Below are 20,527 nucleotides of genomic sequence, written 5' to 3' on the forward strand. Positions count from 1 at the left end.
TCAAAGGGATGCCCATCAGTTGGGGAATGGCTAAACAAGCTGTGGTATATGAATGTAATGGAATACTATTGTGCTATAAGAAATGAGGAGCAGACGGACTTCATAATAACCTGGAAAGACTTACATGATCTGACGCTGAGTGAGGGGAGCAGAAACAGGAGAACACTGTACATGATTACAAACGCATGGTATCTGTGATGACTAACTTTGATAGACTTGGCTCTTGTCAACAATGCAAGATTCTAAGACAGCTCCAAAAGACTCCTGATGGAAGAATTACCGAGTCTGAATGCAGATTGAGGCCTACTATTTGTTCCCTTCTGTTTGTTTTTGTTTCTCTTTTTTTTCTCCTTTCTTGTAGTTCATTCCATTGGTTATAGTTCTTCTTTGCAACCTGACTGTTGTGAAAATATGCTTAGTGTGAAGGTATATGTAGGACCTATATTGGATTACATGACGTCTTGTGGGGCAAGGGGGACGAGAGGGAGGAAGAGAAAATCCGGAACCCCAAAACTTGAGGAACTCAATGTTGTAAACTAAAACTAAAAATAAATAAATTAATAATTTAAAAAAACAGAGTGCAGGTGCCTGGTACTATCTTCTGCTCCCCTCCACACCCTATCTCCCTCTTGAAATTACTTTGTATAATACTTTTTGTTTACTCATCCATGTGTATTGAATTCCTTCCATCATCCCCCCAGACGAATGTAAGCTCCTTAAAAGGCAGAGACTGATTGGTTACTTTGGAATCCCCAGGGTTAACACAGGGCCTTGTGCATGTTGTCGTTTGTTCAGCGATTTCAGTCCTGTCCAACTCTTTCTGACCCCATTTGGGTTTTCTTGGCAGAGATACTGGAGTCAGTTGGCATTTCGTTCTCTAGCTCATTTTACAGATGAGAAAACTGAGGTAAACAGGGTTAAGTGACTTGCCCAAAGTTACACAGCTAGTAAATAACTGAGGTCAGATTTGAGCCCAGGAAGATGTCATCCTGATTCCAAGCCTGGCACTCTATGCACTGTGGTGCCACCTAGCTGCCCCTGCCTTGTGCATAGAAGGGCTTAATGATTGAATTGAATTGAGTTTACATCCTTGTGCTACCACTTATTAATTAGTATCAGGTGATCCACTAGTAATTGTCAGCATGTCAAAAAGCTCCTCCGGACCTCAGTTTTGCCATCTGTAAAATGGGAGTCATAATACTTGCATCATCTATTTTAGAAGGGCTGTTCATAGGATCATAGATTTAGAACTGGAGGACACCTCAGGGGTTATTTTACAGAGAGGGAAACTGAGGTTAATCAACTTGACCAAGGCCACATGGGTAGTAAGCAGAACCAGAATTCAAGTCCAGGTCCTCTGGATACAGAAATGTGAGCTAGAACAGCTCTCCAGAGTCCAGGCCAGAGCTTAGCCCAACTCAGGAAGGGTAGAAGCTAGAGGCACCTCTACGTAAGGAATTCTGGGGACTCGCTGTGGAGCATCATGGGCTCATCAAGGCTTCTGATCCAAGAGGAGTGATGATGATGATGATGGTGATGATGATGATGGTGATGATGGTTATGATGATGGTGATGGTGGTGATGATGATGGTGACGATGATAGTGATGATGGTGATGCGATGATGATGGTGGTGATGATGTGATGATGATGATGTGATGATAATGATGGTTATGATAGTTATGATGATTGTGATGATGGCGATGATAATGACGGTGATGATGGTGATTATGGTGGTGATGATGATGGTGACGATGATAGTGATGATGGTGGTGTGATGATTATGATGATGATGATGATGATAAATAACATTTATGTAGCACTTACTGCATGCCAGGCACTGTTCTAAGTGCTTTGCAATCATCTCATTTGATCCTCACAACAACCTGGGAAGAGGAAGGAGGTGCAATTATGTACGAGCCCCAAGAGGAGAGGTCTCAAGAAGAGAAGTCTCAAGAAGGGAGATGGAAGAAATCTCATGTGTCAAGAAGTTCCAGGGAATAACAGGTCTCAGAGTAGCCCATTTGATTACTCTCTGTCCCCTTCTCATCCCCCATCCCCTTCCTCATTTCTATGCCTTTATTCTGGAGTTTCTCATGCCTACAATGGTCTCCCCTCTGCCCCCACAGGCTGAGTCACATTGAAGTCTTCTTCTTTATTCAAAGCTCACCTCAGACTCCACCTCCTCCTCCATAAAGACTTCCCTGACCTCTTGAGCTAATGTCTCCAACTCCACTATTCAGCTTTGTCCTATCACTCTGCCAGGACCTCTCCTTTTCATTTTTATAGTAGATGAAAGTGGATAAATCTTGGTGGGTTGATGTAGTAGCAATTTAGATTTGAAGATCTTTCCCATGTGACCTGCTTACAGTCACAGGAAGCCTGAGTCACATGTGGTGGGAGGAGCTTCCAGACAAGAAAAGGAAAATATGTCACAGGAAATGCTGAGAGAGAGAGAGAGAGAGCAGTTATGGCTGCTAATGGCTATTAATGGTCACCCTCATGATAGAGCTGAATAGTCTGTCTTAGCTGTACTGTGAGTTGGTCTTTGGGGAGACCTCAGCAGGGGGTCAGAGAGGTTTTCAGATGGTGAGGCTCCAGCCTGTGATATGGTGTTTTAAGTTCCTTGCTGTTATGATAGTGGGCTAACTGGCTGTGGGAGCTGGACATTTGGTTATAGGATGTGGTTCTCTGGTGTCTGAATAAATGTTATACTTCTTCTGTCTTCTACATGGAGAGTCTGTCATACGTTGCGATACAGAACTACATAGGCATATTCACTATCATTATTGATGTTGTGTTTATTGCCTTACTGATACAGTGGAAGAGGAGGAAATTCTATATAGCCCCTCACTCACATCAAAGGATCTCATGATCCAGCCCTGAGCCTTAGGCCTCACTGATATACAATGGTTTTCTTGGGGCTCTAATCCCTTTTCTCTAGCCAGACCTGACTTTGGGACCCTTTTTCATTCTTTACACCCCTTAATTACAACCCTAAACCACTGCCACCATTTACTCCCTCAGCTCCTACTCACTGCTGTGGAATGGAGCTCAGGAAAGTGTCAAAACCCTGGTGACTGCAAATTTCTGTAATCTCTCCTTTTACTCCTCCCTAACTCATTCTCTATTTGACTCACCATACTGGTTTTTCCAAATCTTTTCCTTCCTCAGGCTAGTCCCCCAACCTCTTAACTGAGGACCTTGACCCATATTTTACCAAGAAAACCAAGACTCTTTGACATAAGATCCTTCTCATTTCATCCCTCACTCTTCTTTATTCCAGTCTCTGATGAAGAGCTGGCGCTGCACCTTGAAAAGATCAACCCTTTGACGTTTACCTTGATTTTACCCCCCACATCGTTTCCAGAAGATTGCCCCCACCATCATACCTACTTTAATATTCAACACATTGCAGCCTACTGATTCCTTCTTTGCTGCCTACTAACAAATCCACATCGTTTAAAAAGCAAACTCAAACCTCACTAGATTCCACTGTGCTCACCAGCTCTCATCCTATAGCTCTTCTCTTCTCTGCTGAATTCCTTGAGAAAGCTAACTATATTTAGTGCCTCTTTATTCTTTTATCACACCTAAATCTACAATTTGACTTTTGATTTTGTCATTCAACTAAAATTGCTGTCTTCAAAGTTATCAGTGATCTCTTAATTGCCAAATCTTTGCCTCAGTTTCCTCATCTGTAAAATGATCTGGAGAAGGAGATGGCAAGCCACTCCAGCGTCTCTGCCAAGAAAATTCCCAATGGGGTCACAAAAAGTCAGACATGACTGAAACGACTGAACAATAACAATGAATAGGCCACTTTCACTTATTTATTAGAACAGAGGGTTCCACTGGGAGAGAGGCAAGTCACTGAGAGGTGATAATGATATAAAATGGGGAAAAACTAATAAAATACTTAAAAAGGAAAAAAAAAACCTCCTTCCCCATGGGATCTTCCAATTAGAATTATTCAGCCCAACATATAGATAACTCCTAAAATTCAGCTTAGACACTCCACTCCATCCCAGGACTTACAAGGGATAGATCCCAGCTTGTCGGAGGGCTGAGGAATTGGTGCGTGATGTTTCCAAGCCCCATGGAAAGCATGCATTCATTTTGGTTTCTCTCAGGGCTTCACCAAGAATCCTACTTGCAGTACCATCCTGGACTGGACTTTAAATGCTGTCAATTGCATCCTAGCCATAGTGGTGACCAAGTCCTCCAAGCCTCCCCACAATCCCTTCCTCTCCCCCTCTTCTCTCTCTCTCCCCACCTCCCTCAGGCTTCCCCAACCTAAACAAGCTAACCTGGGAGGGGGAGGGAGCATACTGGTGGAAAAATACACACTAGGGCTGGAAAAGGAGTTTTATTTGTGTGTGTTGAATTCTCTCAGCAGCTGAAGGATAAATAGCCAGTGCCCAGCCTTAGCTCAGTGACTGCCCACAAGGTGGGTGGTAAAGTCTGTTCTTATTTAGCTAGTTTAGGGGAGTGGAGAGGGAGGCAGTGAAGGGGGTGGGGCAGCTGGAGAGGGGAGCTTAGAATCCACAGTGTTTATAAGATCAGTCATGGATGTCATCTTTCCTCTTTAATTAGGGACTTTAGAGACGAGAAACTTTGCCCTAGGCTAGGAAACCCTCAGTTTACAGTTTAAGGGTAGTAGAACCAATTGACTACCGGGGAGGGAGATGAAGCAATTTTCTGGAGCCTTCCTATGGTTATTCCTTCCCTTCTCCTACCTCCCACCCCCCACCCCAGGTATGAGAACTAGGAGGTGACTACATTATTAGAGAGTGGGAAAGGTCTTCTTAGAGGTGCTGGCTGGACAGCTCCAGGGCTCAGATCGGAGGGATTGTTTTGTCTCAAGGCAGGGAGGGAAGGTATAGGAGGGGGTAGGGAGAAGGTTAACTCTTACCCTCTCTCTTCACTTTGCTACCCTTACTCCAACCCACTCCTCTGACCAGAAAGGGAAGGGCAAGGAAATAGGCCACCATCTTTTTTGTTTGTTTTAGAATAAATTTTTAGTGCCAATTTTTGCTTTTATATCATTCACTTTTCCCCTCCTCCCTCCCAGAGCCATCTGGGAGAAAAAAAAGAGAAAAAACGATTAACAAAATTAACCAATACATTGAAAAAGTATGACATTATATGCCCCTCCCAAGCAGATACATACTTTCTCTTCTTCTGTACTCTCGCTTTGTAACTCCAACAGAATTTAAGTGTCACAGAAGATAGGGTGGGAAAAATTCTCCGTTCAAATCCAGCATCGCTTACCAGCTGTGGACCCTGGGTGAATCAATCAATTAACTTCTTGGTACCTTGATCTCCTCATCTGTAAAATGGGAATAAAAGCCCTTACCTCCAAAGGTTGTTGTGAGGAGCAAAATATAGATTTGAAAAGTGCTTTGCAAACTTCCTATTATTAGTCATCTAAGTATGTCCTGAATCAAACTCTTAAACAGCAAATTTACATCAAGGAAGCAGAAAAACAGGAATAGAAGATTAAAATTGGTTTGGTGGGGATGCCCAACAACTGGAGAATGGCTGAACAAGTTATGGTATGTGATGGTGATGGAATACTATTGCACTGTAAGCCATGATGAGCAAGATGACTCCAGGAAAAAACTGGGAAGATTTATACGAAGTGAGCAGAGCGAGGAGAACATACACAAGTGGCAGCAATATTGTACAATGATCAAGTGTGAATGACTTAGCTATTCTGATAAATACAATGATCTGAGATGATTGGGAAGGATTCATGATGAGAAATGCCATCTACCTCCAGAAAGAGAACTGATGAAGTCTGAGTGCAGACTGAAGCATCATGGCTAACACGTAAATGTTTTGCATGATTTCACATGTATAATTGATAGCACATTGCTTGCCTTCTCAATGGGTGGGGGAGGGATGAAAGGGGGAGAATTTGGAGCTTTTTTTCATGAATGCTAAAGATAATACATTAAATTTTTAAAAATTAGTTTTGCTCTATCATCCCTTTCAGGTGTCCAAAACAAAACCCCGAAGTAAACTGTTACCTACATCTATATTTATACTCTAGTCCAGAGAGGTCCAGGCCACAGGCTAGCCTGCAACACTCCCTTGCTAACCAGATTAAAATGTAATTGGAAAATACTTTCAATACTAGTCCAAAACAACGAATCAATTAAGTTATTTAGGTGGTGGGAAAAAAAATTGAGTCCTTTCAGCAGATATACCTCAAGCTGATTCCATGATAGTTTGATCTGACTGATCTTATGGGGGAACAGCACAGCTGTTTTAAATGATTTTCATTTGTATTTTGAATTTATTATTTTTGTTGTTCAGTTGTTTTCATCTGTGTATGACTCTTCATGACCCCATCTGGGGTTTTCTTGGCAGAGATGGTAGAATGGCTTGCCATTTCTTTTTCCAGCTCATTTTAGAGATGAGGAAACTGAGGCCAATAGGGTTAAGTGACTTGCCCAGGGTCATACAACTAGCAAGTGTCTGAGGCCAGATTTGAACTCAGGAAGATGAATCTTCCTGACTCCAGGCCCAGCGCTCTATACACTATGGAGTCACCTAGCTGAACTTATTACTAGCTATGCAAAAAATCACTGAGAGGCTGAAGGACAAATAAGGAAGAAAATGTTCTAACATCACAATTCCCACATTATGCTGGATTCCAGATAACTGAACTGTTTGTAACAGCAATTCTATACCTATGTCACAGCTTCCTTGATGATGGTGGGAAGAGAGTAAAGTAGGAGGTAATAGCGCAATGCTAACTAATTTAACGTTCTGATTACATATTCTCTTCCACCAGCTCACTCCCAAATACACACACAGGGTAAACACAGGCCCAACGTTAAATGATTATTTATTTTTCAGGTTAAAAGGTTTCAAAATACATATGTACAAGATAAATACAACAAATTACATTCAGAGAATTAGTCTGCTGCAGTGTACATAAATATACAAGGCCTGTTTTATGAGAAAAAACTGTTCCACTCTCATCAAAGACCAAGAAAAACATTCAAACAGACGAGGCACGATCAGAAGCCATGACACAATGGGATGCTGTCGGCTCATGGGCTCCCTAAGCATCAGGACAAAGTCTCTTCTCCGGTCCCCCCACGTTGGAGCCCTTTCTTTTCTGTGGAGCTTCTACAAGTTTGGAGTTACTGGGTTCTGGCACATTCTCCACCTCCTCGTTCTCTTCAGCCTGAGAAAAAGCACAGGAGGGGTTAATAGCAGAGGAACGAGCAGCAACACTGGGGCAAACATAGGGCGGAGTGCCATGACTTGGGCTGCCTTCTTCCCCTTGCTTTCCTTTCCCCTTCAAGACCACCCAAACCCTCCGCAGGCAGGCCCAAATGCAGAAAAACCCTTCCCATCAGGATGCTCCCTCCCCTTGCATTCCCTTTAACTTCTCCCCCAAAGGGATGGAGACCCATCAGGGCCACCTGACAGTTCATACTACATGAATAAGACACCATCCAATGAGATGGAGATGACCGGGCTTAGCCATCTTCCCTGCTTCTATGCCCTGAAGCCTCTGGGCTCCTGTTGCCTGACCTACTAAGGTAACGGAAGGATTCCTGGGCTTTGTCATCCACCTTGGTGATGAATTTTCCTTTATGGGCTGTCTTCCTCAGTTATCCCCAGTGCTTAGCACAGTGTTTGACACAGAGAAAAGGCTTTTTTCATTCATTCACTCATTCCCCGACACCCCTATAATTAATAAAAACCCCAGCAGCCCAAATGTATGTCCTGCTCTATGGCAGACTGCCCTCACAACAAGCTTGTGAAGTAGGTCTAAAAACAGGCCATCATGAACTTTTATTCTGAAGGGCCCTGTAGTTCAGCAATTTGAATTTTGATGTGGTGAAAGAACTTTGTAGCTAATTAAAACCAACAGGGTGAATTTAGAGGATTCTGCCAGGGGTTCACGTCTCTCTTCTTTCATAAGAGACCTCTCGGTTAAGTTCTTAGACAGACTATCCCCAAAGAAGTCATCTGTCAAGCCCAAAAGAGTTTCCCTCCTCCACCTCTACTCCACTGGTGTCGGGGGAAACTGGAAGAAAAGACTCTTTACCCCACCCCCGAGCCACTCTGAAGAAGGCAGCATTCTGGTAAGCAGAGGCAGCCTGCCCTCTAGTGTCATCAATGGAGTGTGGCTGGCAGGTACCAGCTGAGCAAGGGTCTCAATAGTTGCCGATTAGTTAAAAGGCCATCTGGTCATTCCAGAGAGGGCACTGTGATGAGCACTCCATGAACAGCTTCCATTGATGAAGTCCAGTCCCCCTTTTTGGGAGGGGGCTCTTCCTTTTTGCTGACTCCCTAATCCTGCCCCATTCCACTAAACACACATGCAGATACCTGAGCTCAAAGGCATTTTGATTACATATTCCTCTTCCTCTAGCTCCCGGACATTGTGTTTGGAAGCAAGAAGACCTGGATTTGAATCCTGCTTCAGACATTCAACATCAGTGTGACTCTAGATAAGCTATACTGTGCCTCAGTTTCCTCATTTGTAAAATGAGGGGGTGGGATGGCCTCTAAGGTCCCTTCCAGCTTTGAATCTATGATTTTATCAAACTTGTATTCTCACCATGGGTCTAGAAAAGAGTGAGAACTAGGTCACATACACTTATTCCATGGGCCAGTGGAAAGTTTAACGGGTGACTCCCTTTGGTCAGTAGAGGGGCCCTCTCGTTCCTCAACAGAGTTGTTGTTCATCCTTCATTCTCGAATTGGACCATGACATCAGGAAGGATACAAAATGGTACGAGAATTGTAGTCTTTAAGGCAAGAAGCCCTTTCTCCTCTTTTACTTTGGATGAGGGACAAAATGTAGAACACAGAAAAGGCAAATATTTCACAAGCACAATTTACACTTGTCAGCTGAGATAAATCTGTTTTGGACAGAAACAGAGCAGGCCATTCAGAGCATTACCTCTTGCCTCTGACGAGCATGCTTCTCGGTCCACTCTCTGGCATTCTTGAGGAAGGCTGGTTTGTTGTACTTAAACTCTGAAGACTAGGAAGGAAGCAAAGAAGATGATGAAGGGGAGTGCCCTACCTCTGAAATCAGGTGCTTCAGCTTCAGGGTGAGGGTGGGATGCACCAGAGATGAGAGAGACACTTACTATGTCAGCCATGAGAGGGTCATCAGGGTTGGGCTCTGACATGAGCAGCTGGATAGAGGTCAAAACGGTGGAAATATTCAGGGACGGTCTCCAAGCACCCTATATGAAGTTGTAAAAGAAGGCACATTTCGATTACAAGGTCTCTGATGCAAAAGTAGGTGCTTCTTATATACCCTTCACTTACTTTTGGTGGCAGTTTTAGAACATCTAGACAGATCCTCCCTGCAGAGTCAATGTTAGGATGATAGATGGGAGTCAAAAAGCGTATCTTTGGAGGTTCAAATGGGTACCTTTGAAAGTACAGGACAAAAAGTTTAGTTACTTGTTGATGCTGTGATTTATAGCCTCATCCACACCTTTCACATCAACACCATCCCCAAACGATAGGACCATGGGCCCTTTGCGATCCCACAGTCCAACCCTCTCAGTTTTACAGATGTTGATTCCTGGAGAGGTGAAGTGACTTTTGCCCAAATTAACGCAGGTAAGAGTGTCTGTAGAAGGGTCCACATTTAATTCTGGCCCATAGGAACTTCTGAAAACACAGCCTTCCGAATGGAATCGACACACATCTTTGCTTCTTAGGCTATAATCTCACTAATGATGTAGCATGTGGTGAATCTCCTCTTCTCAGGATGTCAGCCAGAGTTTAAAGGTCTAGCTTGGTGAGATCCAGAATAACCATCTGGATACTGAGAACCCGCCCTCCAACATCCTGAATGCAAGGATCACAACTGTTATTGTTTATCTGATACAGCATTTAGGAGGCTCCCAGAGTTGGAATGAGCCTTGGAGGTGATCTGTTCTAACCTCATTTTTACAGGGGAAGAAATGAAACGCAGAGAAATGATGACTTTCTTAAGCCATACAGAGAATTAGTAGCAGGGCAGAGGCTAGAATTCAAGTTCTCCTGGCTCCCAGTCAAATGCCCTGCCACTACTCAGCATCCTCCCAAAAGGGCTCCTTACCCCAAATCTATACTGACCTCTCAGGAATGGAGACTTCCAGCTTGAAAATACCCTTTTCATAGGGTGTGTTGGTCCCACCCAAAATCTCTTAAAAGGAAAAAAACAAGGGCAAAGAGATGAGTTATATTGCTATTGTGCCACTCAGCACCATAGTTTCAAAGTCTCAAGAGTGGAGAAACTAGGTCTGGGCCTACAACTCTCTTCCCAAGGTTTTAAAATCAGGCCCTTCCTCAAAGCCCTCTTGCCATCCAATATGGCTATGTTGTGGATACCTGCAAGTTTTTTTATATGGGGTGTTAAAAGGTTTACGGGATCATAGATTTAGAGATGAAAGGGACCTCAGAAGCCATTGTGATCATCCTCCTCATTTTACAGATAAGGAAACTAAGGCACAGAGAGGAAAAGTGATCATATAGTTAGTAAGTGAATGAGGACTTAAGCTCCCTTTTCCTGACTCCAGGTTCAATGACCTATCTTTTATACTAAGCAGCCTCTCAATCAATCAATTTGTGCCGCAGAGATGATGCCCAAGTGTTTTTGTTAACTTCCTATTCACAAAGGGAAATGGGCAAAAGTTGTTGTTATCAAACCTGCCAAAACAGGAGAGAACATGGCATCCTTTTTATGAAAACAAACCCTTAGGATAGACGGGGACGAAAATGCTTGGTTCTTTCTCCCTAAACTTGAAGAGAAGAGACCAACTCCTGAAATTCAGCCTGGCCTCTCCAAGGCTCATACAGTGGGCAGGCATACTCACGAGCTCGGAGATCATCCATCTGGTTTGCGTTCTGCCAGCAGGTAATGCCTGGGGGTGGCTCCGTAGCTAACAGGTGCAGCTCCCGCTTTAGGCGTGAGGCTCTCTGCATGGTCTTCTGAAGAAGCTGGCACACCTTACAACAGACGTGTCGGGGGGAAGCGCTAAGGGGAGGGAAAAAGAAGAGGCAAGAAAGAGTCAGCGATCATTCCTGTGGGGTCTTCAGCATAAGAACGTATGGTACCAGATTCTCCAGTCCAACAAGTATTCATTAAGTGCCTGCTGCCATCCCAGGAACCATGCTGAATGCTGGGGCACAAAGACAAATGAAAATGCTGTCTGTCCTCAAAGAGCTTACAGACAATTGGAAGAAAACAGCATGTGCACAAATAACTAACTACAAAATGAATACAAAGTAGTTTCAGGGGAAGGGAGTACTACTAATAATTAGGGGGATCTGCAAAGGGCTCAGGGAGGAGGAGCCAAGCTTTGCAGGGAGACTGGGATACCAAGAGGCAGACTGGGTGAGGAGGGAGGGCATTTCAGGAACGGAGGCTTGGAGGTGGGAGACCAAATGCCATATACAGGGAACAGCAAGCAGGATAGTTTGACTGAAAAGCAGATTATATAAGAGGGTCTAATGTGAAAAAAAATTAATCTGAAAGAGATATTGAAGCTAGATTGTCATGGCTTAAATATCAACTGAGTTTGAATTTAATCCTGGAGGCAGTGGGGAGCCAGAGAAGCTTTTAAAGCAGGAGAGTGACAATCACATCTGTGCTTCAGGAACAATCTGGCAGCAGTGTGAAGGATGGAGTGGGAAGGGAAGAGAACCAGTTAGAGACACAGTGGCCACTCCAGAGAAGTACCTTGTGAGGAGAGAGATGGGGGTGGATGGGAAAGATGTGGCAGTGAAATCGAAGAGGTTAGCAAGTGACGAGATGGACAGAAGGCAAGAAATGAGTGAGGAGTTGAGGTGGCCTCCTAGGCTGTAAACCTGGGTGCCTGGAAGCAGAACAGTTTTTGTAGGAAAGATAATGGGCTCCATGTTAGAGATGGCGAGTTTGAGATGCTCATGAGGCATCCTGGTGGAGGGGTCTAGCAGGCAGCTGGCAATGCTGGGCTGGAACTTGGAAGAGATGAACTCCACACACATAGATCTGGGGGTCATCTGTGTAGAGTTGACAAGTGAATACATGGGAACTGATGAGACAACAGAGGCAGAGATGGAGGAGAGGGGAAGAAAGAGGTGGGGGAGGGAAAGAGAGGGGGAGGGAGGGGAGAGAGAGAGAGGGAGGGGGAGAGAGAGGAGGAGAATAGGAAGAGGAGGAAATGGAAAGAAGGCCCAGGATAAAGCCTTGGGGCACATTATTCCCATTTCCCCACTATTCTTCTAAAGGGAACAGAAGCTTTTTCACTTCTGGCTGAGTTTCATCAATGACTTAAACAAAGCATTCCTTTAATCCTAGCTAGGACCAGCAATTTCATCAGCATAGATATCTCCCCTGCAGACACAGATGATCAACCCTGCATACCCTCATAGATGCAAAGTGATCCTGAAGAAAGTCACAAAACTGGGCTGACTTTATCCACTAAAACTTTACGGTACACAATCTCACCTGAATCCTCATTCAGTCATCTCCATAATTTTTTTGTCCTTTTTTTGTCTCTTCTTACCCCAGCAATACTAATGTTCCCCACTTCCAACAGATGATCTAGCCTTCTGATGCCACTTAGGCCACTTCATGGAGAATGTGAGCCCCTTGAAGGCAAGGACCCATTTTGGTTTCTGTCTTTGTAGTCCCTCCACCTAGCTGTGCTTTGCACATGTTAGAATGCTGAATGAATTTTTGTTGTTCACTTGTTTCAGTCACGTCCATCTCATCTGAGGGTTTCTTAGCAAAAATACTAGCGTGATTTGCCATTTCCTTCTCCAAAGGAATGGAATATTGAATGGAGAGATGTGAGCTATGTCAGCTTCCCTCCTCCAGGCCTCAAATCATGCCAGGCCCTGTGCTAGGGATACAAAAACTAAAATGAAACAGTCCCTGCCCCCAAGGAGCTCATGTTCTACATAATTTATTGCCATTTTCACCAGTCTCTTAAGTAGAAGTGAAACCTCAGAGTTGTTTTGATTTGTACCTCTCATTGGTGATATGCAGCAATCTCTCATAAGTTTGCATTTCTCCTTTTGAGAACTGTTTGTTTATATCCTGATAACTTATACACTAGGAAAAGGTTCTTGGTATAATATATTTTTGTTAATTCCATATATATATTAGATATCAGATCTTTATTAGATATCTTGTTGGTAAGCCATTTTTCAGTCATGTCTAACTTTCTGTGACTCCATTTGGGGTTTTCTTGGCAGAGACACTGGAGTGGTTTGCTGTTTTCTTCTCCAGCTCATTTTACAGATGAGGAACTGATGCAAACAGGGCTAAGTGACTTGCCCACAGTCACACAGCTACTAAGGGTCTGAAGCTAGAGCTAAACTCAGGTCCTCTTGAATCCAGGCCCAGCACTCTATCCACTGAGCCACCTAGCTGCCTACCTTATTAGATATAGTTGATAAAAATTTTTTTCCAAAAAAAAAAAAAAGTTTTCATTCTTATCTTAGCTGCACTGGTTTTATTTGTGGAAAAGATTTATTTATGTAACTGCAATTATCTATTTTATATTTTGCCGTTGCTTGTATCACTTACTTCACTAAAAATTCTCCCCTTAGCTGTGAAAGGAGCATGATCTTGTTCTCAGAGTCTTAAAAAAAAGTGTTGTGACCTTCGATATTTATGTTGAATATCCACTTGAGCACATTATGCTATACGGTATAAAGCACTGGGCTACCCCTAATTTCTGATAAATTAGCCCTGTGATCAAATTTTCCCAGTACTTCTTAACTAAAAGGAGTCTTTGCCCCAGCAACTTATGCTTCTGGGATTTAGTAAGCATTGATCACCTGTTTTCCACCAATTATCTAATCCAATGGTCTTCACCCTTCTTGACATCTCTATAGCATTGCCCCTTCTTCCCTCCTATCCTACTCTCTACCCTACCCTGTTCTCCCTAAGGTTCAGAGACATCATCCTCTGCTGGTTCTCCTCAGGTCTCTGATAATTCCTTCATTGGCTTCTCATCCTCTTCACTGCCCGTTAGTGCAGACGCTCCATAAGGTTTATCCTCAGGCCCCTCCCAGTCTCTACCCTCTCTTCCTCAGTAATCTCATTCAATTCTATCACTTTGTTACTTCTCTTCTCTTAATGATTCTTACCCTGATCTTCTAAGCACCAGATCAGGGGTCTTAGCCATTTTTTGTGTTATGGGCCTCTTTGGTGGTCTGGTGAAGCTTATGGACTTTTCAGAATAACATTTTAAAATTCATGACATAAAATACAAATGATTACAAAGTAAATGAATCATATTTAAATGAGATACATATGATTACAAAGGAAACATTATATTGAAATAGTTATAATTTTTTTTTAAAATATGGTCACAGATCCCAGGGTAAGAGCAGGAGTTGGCTGTTCCAATCCCACCTAACACTGAACGTGTCTAAAATGGAATTCTTTATCATTCCCCATAAATCTGTTTCTCCTTCTGCCTTTACGATTTTTGTCAATGGATGCCCCGAATTCCGTATTTGTAACCCTCCCATGTCACATCTAGTCAGCAGCCTTGGCAGTCTCATTTCTAACATCTTCTGTATCCAGCCCTATCTATGCCCACCACAAGCAGTATGAGCCTCATGCCCAGCCACCTTGGCTCCTGCAATAACATCCTTCGAGGTCTTCCTACTTCTCATCCTCTCCCTCCAGTTCACACTGCCACCAGAGTAATCTTTCACACCCACAGATCTGGACATAGCACTCTTTTGCTCAGAAGTCTTGAGCTGCCACGATCTTAATGCTGAAATCCCTCTGCTGGCATTCTAGGACCTCCACAACCTGGCACTACCTACCTTCCTGGCCCAATCTCATATTACTCCTCTCTGCACGTTCCACATGCTAGTCAAACAGGAGGATTCTCAGGTTTCTACTCCTCACCCCCAACCCCAATATGCTTTCCTGCCTCCAATCCCTTGGCCACAGCCTTTTCCTCGGGCCTGGAATGTGCACCACATGACAGGATTGTACCTATCCTTTACAGCAAGTCTCAGGTGCAGCCTATGCCAGGATGTGTTCCTTTGGTCATTAGTTTTGTAATGCGCTACTTCACACATCATGTCATACCACGCATTACAGGCATCTTTATGGATGTCACCCCCTACTAGACTGCAAATTCCTTGGAGATAGGAACTGTGCCTCATCTAAATGTTAACTCTCTCCTGGAGCTTAACACAGTGTTGCCCATACAAATGTATTATCAAATTTTATGGTCTTTCATTTGGATTTGACCCTTCTCAAATCCATCACCTGGTGGAATCAACCATTCTAAACTCCGTTAGGCTGGACTTAAGATACCCATTATCCCTGAGTCCATACTCAGACTTTGTTAGGTCTCATAAGCAATCTATAATTCAAGAATGCATGAGCACGTTATTGGTGGGTATTTGCTCCACCAGCACAGAATCATCTACACTGGTTGTTTTCCACTTCCTCATCACTCATCCACTTCTAAATTCCTCACAATCTGACTTCTGGCTCTGCCACTCAAATTTTCTCCCAGGTTAGCACTGCTCTTCTGACTGTTAAATGCAACAGCTTTTTCTAAGTCTTGATTCTCCTTGACCTTTCTGATGCTTCTGACACTACTGATCATCTCCTCTTCCTGGATACTCATTTTTCCCTTGGCTTCCCTGACACTACTTTCTCCTAGTGATTCTCCTACCTGTTCACTCTTTTAAAACCTCCTTTGCTAGATCACCATAATTAAAAGCCTCAGCTTGGGCGCTCCCTGGAGAACTGTTTTTAGCTCTTTTCCCATTCTATAAAGGTCCTCTCATAAATCTCATCAGCTCCCATTGGTTCAAGTACCATCTCCATGAAGATGACTTCCAAATCTATTTATCCAGCTCTAATCTTGCTAGATATCTCCTTAAGGACATCCTCAGACTAATGTGTCCAAAACTGAACTGTCTCCTCCTCCCCCAAACCTGCCACTTGTCACTTTCCTATTCCTACTGAGGGGACTATTACCCTACCCAAATCTATAACCTTTGACATTCCTCGACCTCATTGCCCACCTTTAATCAGTTACTTGTCTCCCTGTACATCTTTCCTTTCAGCCTCCTTCTCCATCTGCAAAGCTACACCTGACTTGAGGCCTTCAACATCTCCTGCCTGCAGAGCCTTCTAATCTGTTTTTGGCTTCCAGCCTCTGCATCCTCCACAAAGCCGCCAAAACAAACTTCCTGAGGAGGCCTGACTTATATGTCACTCTCTTGTTCAAAAACCTTCATTTCAATTCATAGGGCATTTACTAAGGGCTTACTATATATATTGGCCATTATGCAGAATGCTGGGGATACAAAGGCAACCACCCCCCCAAACCCCGAGAGTCCTTGTCACCTTGGGGTTTACATTCCACTGGAAGAAAACATGTATGCAGCTAAGTATATTTCATACCTACATGTAACATACATATTTGGAGAATAAATATTAAGCAAATTGGGGATGGGGGGAGAACTTGGAAGATCATATGGGGATGGTCCCTGAGCTATGCTTTTAAGGAAACTAGGGATTCTGTGAGGTGGCAGTGAGGGGAGAGAGCATTCCAGTCATGGGGGAGGCATGATGTGCAAAGACAAGGAAGTGGGGATGGAACGTCAGGCACAGGGGGCAGCAAATAGATCAGTCTGGCTGGGAACGTATGGCGGGTGAGTAGCGAAAGATGTGGGACAAGTCTGGCAAGGCAGTTTGAAGTCAAGCTGTGAAGGGCTTTAAATGCCAGGCAAAATGGTGTTTTATCTCAGAAGCAATAGGGAGCCACGGAGGCTTCTTGAACAGGGGAGTGCCGTGATCAGACCTGCATTTTAAGGTCAGTTTCAGCAGCTCTCCATTGCCTAGGGCATAAGTCGCAAAGGCCTCCGAGGCCCTTTTAATTAATACCAAGAGAAAGTGCATACTGCTGGAAAAGAGGAAAATTATCCCCAAAGCTGCAAGTGCTAAGTAATATACACATTAGGAAATAAAAACAGAAGACTCCAGAGTGGGAGGACAAACAGGGAGGTTTTAGTTTCCTGGAGAAAGCTGAGTCTGTAGACAGACGCAAATAAATGCAACCAGAGCGGACCGGAGGGAGAAACCCAAGAGAGACGCGTCCGACCCCGTTCCTTCCCAAGTTTTGCCGCTCTGAACTCTAAGAACCTATGAATCTCAAGGCCACCCGCAGAGAGCCCAAGGCACGTCACTGATTGGTAAAAGCCATTGATTGACAACTTCCCCAACCAATACAGGCTTTCCTGAGACAATTCAAAAGGCACGGATGCCTACAAATTCACAGCTGTAACTTTTCCTTGGACCCGCCCCCTCCCCGAGAGAGCCCAAACTGCCCGGGAAAACGGCAGAAACGGCACTCTGGGTGGGCGAAAGAAGCGGACGCCCCCGCTTGCCCCCATCCTTCACATTGGCCACCTCCAGAGCTCATTCTCGCAAGGCTCGGAGGAGTAGGAACGGTCCGTTCGTCGGGGTCTTTCTCACCTGAACTACCGGTCGGAGGGACTGGAGCGCTTCTGGAAGGGGGGCGGGGCTCCAAGAGGGCGCCAGTTTGTAAAGCCAAGAGCGCCGCCCGGATTGGTCCTCCCTGAGCCGCCCCAGGAGGAGCGCGACTGGCTATTGGTCCGCGCTCTTGAGCCCGTCATCTGCGCAGCTGCAGCGGGAAACAGCACGCGCTGGGGCGGGGGGGGGGGGCGGGGCAAGATGGAGGGCGGGCCCGAGGAAGCCGGAGAAAGGGGCGGGGCTTCCGAAGGCGGTTACTATGGTTTCCCTCTAGAACAGCCCAGGTGACCCAGCCGGGTTGGGAGTGGTAAAGCCCAGTAAGCAGACAGCCCTCTTAATGATGGATCCAGTTCATTGGATCATCAATAAAATCCATGGCCTCACATCTTTTTGCGCAAGTATGGCTACTGAACAAAGTAAACGTGAGATCCTATTGCAAGGATGCAGATTGACCTCATTATGACCCGGTTTGATGAGGTTCATAATCATTAGACTATAACCAAGGATATAGGGATAGAAACAGAGGTGCGTTGCAGTAGCGTTGTATATTAACAGGTGTTCATATAAATAAATCCAGGAATTGGAGAGAACAGCATCTGGGTGCAGCAAAATGGAGGGAAGTATTGAAGTGATATTGACAAGGTACCAGCTAGGTATAGGTATAGGTGGGGCACTGAACAGAGCACTGGACCTGGCATCTGGAAGATCTGAGGGCAAATCCTGTCTTAGAAACTTACTAGCTGTGTGACCTGGGGCAAGTCACTTAACTTCTATCTGCCTCAATTTCCTCAACTGCAAAATAAGGATAATAGCAACCTACCTCTCAGGATGGTAAGATTCAAATGAAATAACATTTATAAAGCACTTAGCATAGTGCCTGGAACATAGTAGGCACTTAATAAGTGTCCTTCACCTCAAAATTTTTAAAATGAATGTTAAAAATTGCCTTTGCATGTAACTTGGGAAAAAATAAAATATTTTTTAAAAAAAAGAAAGAAAAGGAAATACCAAATTTTACTCTTCCTCAAAGAACAGAAATTTTTTTCCCCCAGGAAAAAAAGTTCTTTCTTCCTTGTTCCCTCCTTGCTTCCCTTCCTCCTTCCCTCCTTCTTTTCCTACCTTCTTTCCTTCCTTCCTTCCTTCCTTCCTTCCTTCCTTCCCTCTTTCCTTTCTTCCTTCCTTCCTCCCTTCCTTCCTCCCTTCCTTCCTTTCTTCCTTCCTTCCTCCTTTCATTACTTTTTTCCTTTTAGGGAGGTCTCTAGTGGAGTGTTTCCACAGATCTCTCCTTTGCTCCATGTTTTAAAATTTTTATCACAGACTTAGAGAAAGTCATAGATGAATTGCTTGTTGGATTTTGAGATGGCACAAAGCAAGGAGGCATAACTAACATATTGGATGACAGAGTCAGGATCCCAAAAGAACCTGACAAGCTTTAAAAAATGATCAGGGAAGCTGGGTGGTGTGTGAGGTAGTGAGAGAATAAAGTGTGAAGACGCCACAGGGTATATGTGTATATATATATATGTGTATATATATATATATATATATATATATATATATATATATATATATATATATATATATATATGTATTTATATCTAAAATGTTTGAGAATCAGTATTTAGAGAAGGGGGAAATGGAATAAGTTTGAGTCTGTGGGAGTCTGATTATTTAGCCTTTAGGAATGTCTTTCTCCCCCTTCTTCTTTAGATTTATAGATGTCACCTCAGCTGTGAATGGAATACAAGATTGTGAAAGCTTCCCTATGAATAACTCATGCAAGGCAATATTCAAATAGAGATAGTACAAATTTAGTTAGGATGTGACCCTCACCAGGCCTAAGTTTCGTTTTCCTGTAAATCATATGATTTCGGGGAAACCAGATGATATTCCCCTCTCCCCCTCCCCTAGCCTACTTACAAATGGCCATCTTAGCATTAAAGTTTCCCTATAAGGTAATGCTTGTATTGGGTAAAAACTTATTCCTGGTTAGATTGTGAGGCCACTCGTCTCCGCGAATGGGGACAGGGGTCCAGCCTCTGGGGTGGCATTTCTTAGAATTGTTTGTACAAGGGTATAGATCTCCCTGCTTGCCTTCCCCCCACCCCACCCTTGCCTCTCTTCACTGCTATCTCTGCCCTGGTAGTGAGAGATGCCCAATTCTCAAGACTTGATCAAATAAAGCTTCTGTTTTTTTTCTGCCTCGAGAAACGGAGACATCTCTGTTTTTTTTACTTGAACCAGTGGTCTTTTGTCCCACACAGTTATTGGTGAAGTGGATAGAGTACTGGCCCAGAAACCAAGAAGACCTAAATGCAAATCCAGCCTCAGACACTCACTAGCTGTGTGACCCTAAGCAAGGCACTTAACCCCGATTGCCTCAGAAAATTAAAAAAAAAAAAGGATGAGCCAAGTCTAGTTAAATCAAAGTTAATAGGTTTAAATGATAAATCCTGTACTTGGGTTAAAAATGTTAATGTCTCCAAGTACTGGGCTCTTATAGCAAGGCCATCATTTCTCCTCCCTAATCTCTTCCTATGGAGGCTATTCCAAACATCTCTCCTCAATCTTTGCATACCATCTCCTTTCTCTTTCCCCTTAGCTCCATCTTCTCTACTTCTCAAAATCATTTGACATCATCTCTAATTTTCTTTTCCTTCAATTCAGTCTCTGAATAAGAGGTGATTCTTTTCTTCTACAGGTCCAGCCCCTCTCCAGGTATCCTGATTCCATACCTCACATCTCCAGCAATTTGTCCCTACAGTTACCAACCCCTTTCCCAGTCTAATTGTCAGTCTCTTCCTCTCTACTAGCTCCTTCTCTGCTGTCAACAAAAATGCTCCAGTTTCCATAATTATTTTTAAAAAATCCTCACTACACCTCACCACCCTCTCAAGCTATGGCCCTATATTTCTCCTCATTTTTAGAAAAAGCTGCCTATACCCATTGAGTCAACCTCTCATTCTTAATTCTTTGTAACCTGACTTTTGACCTCATAGCTCCACAGAAACTACTCT

The 20,527-nt window shown here is 43.8% G+C and overlaps 1 protein-coding gene across 1 annotated transcript; it reads right to left on the reverse strand.

Moving 5' to 3' along the window:
- Positions 1 to 6,934: 6,934 nt before the first annotated feature.
- On the reverse strand, positions 6,935 to 10,963 carry UBE2T (ubiquitin conjugating enzyme E2 T). Its single transcript, XM_036757877.1, has 6 exons — positions 10,855 to 10,963; positions 10,115 to 10,184; positions 9,314 to 9,419; positions 9,130 to 9,228; positions 8,937 to 9,020; positions 6,935 to 7,202 (listed from the first exon to the last, which is right to left on the reverse strand). The coding sequence occupies exons 1-6, from the start codon at positions 10,961 to 10,963 to the stop codon at positions 7,077 to 7,079; spliced, it is 594 nt and encodes a 197-aa protein (XP_036613772.1). The 3' UTR covers positions 6,935 to 7,076.
- Positions 10,964 to 20,527: the final 9,564 nt, after the last annotated feature.

Source organism: Trichosurus vulpecula, chromosome 4, assembly GCF_011100635.1.
Source record: "Trichosurus vulpecula isolate mTriVul1 chromosome 4, mTriVul1.pri, whole genome shotgun sequence".
Lineage (NCBI taxonomy): Eukaryota > Metazoa > Chordata > Mammalia > Diprotodontia > Phalangeridae > Trichosurus > Trichosurus vulpecula.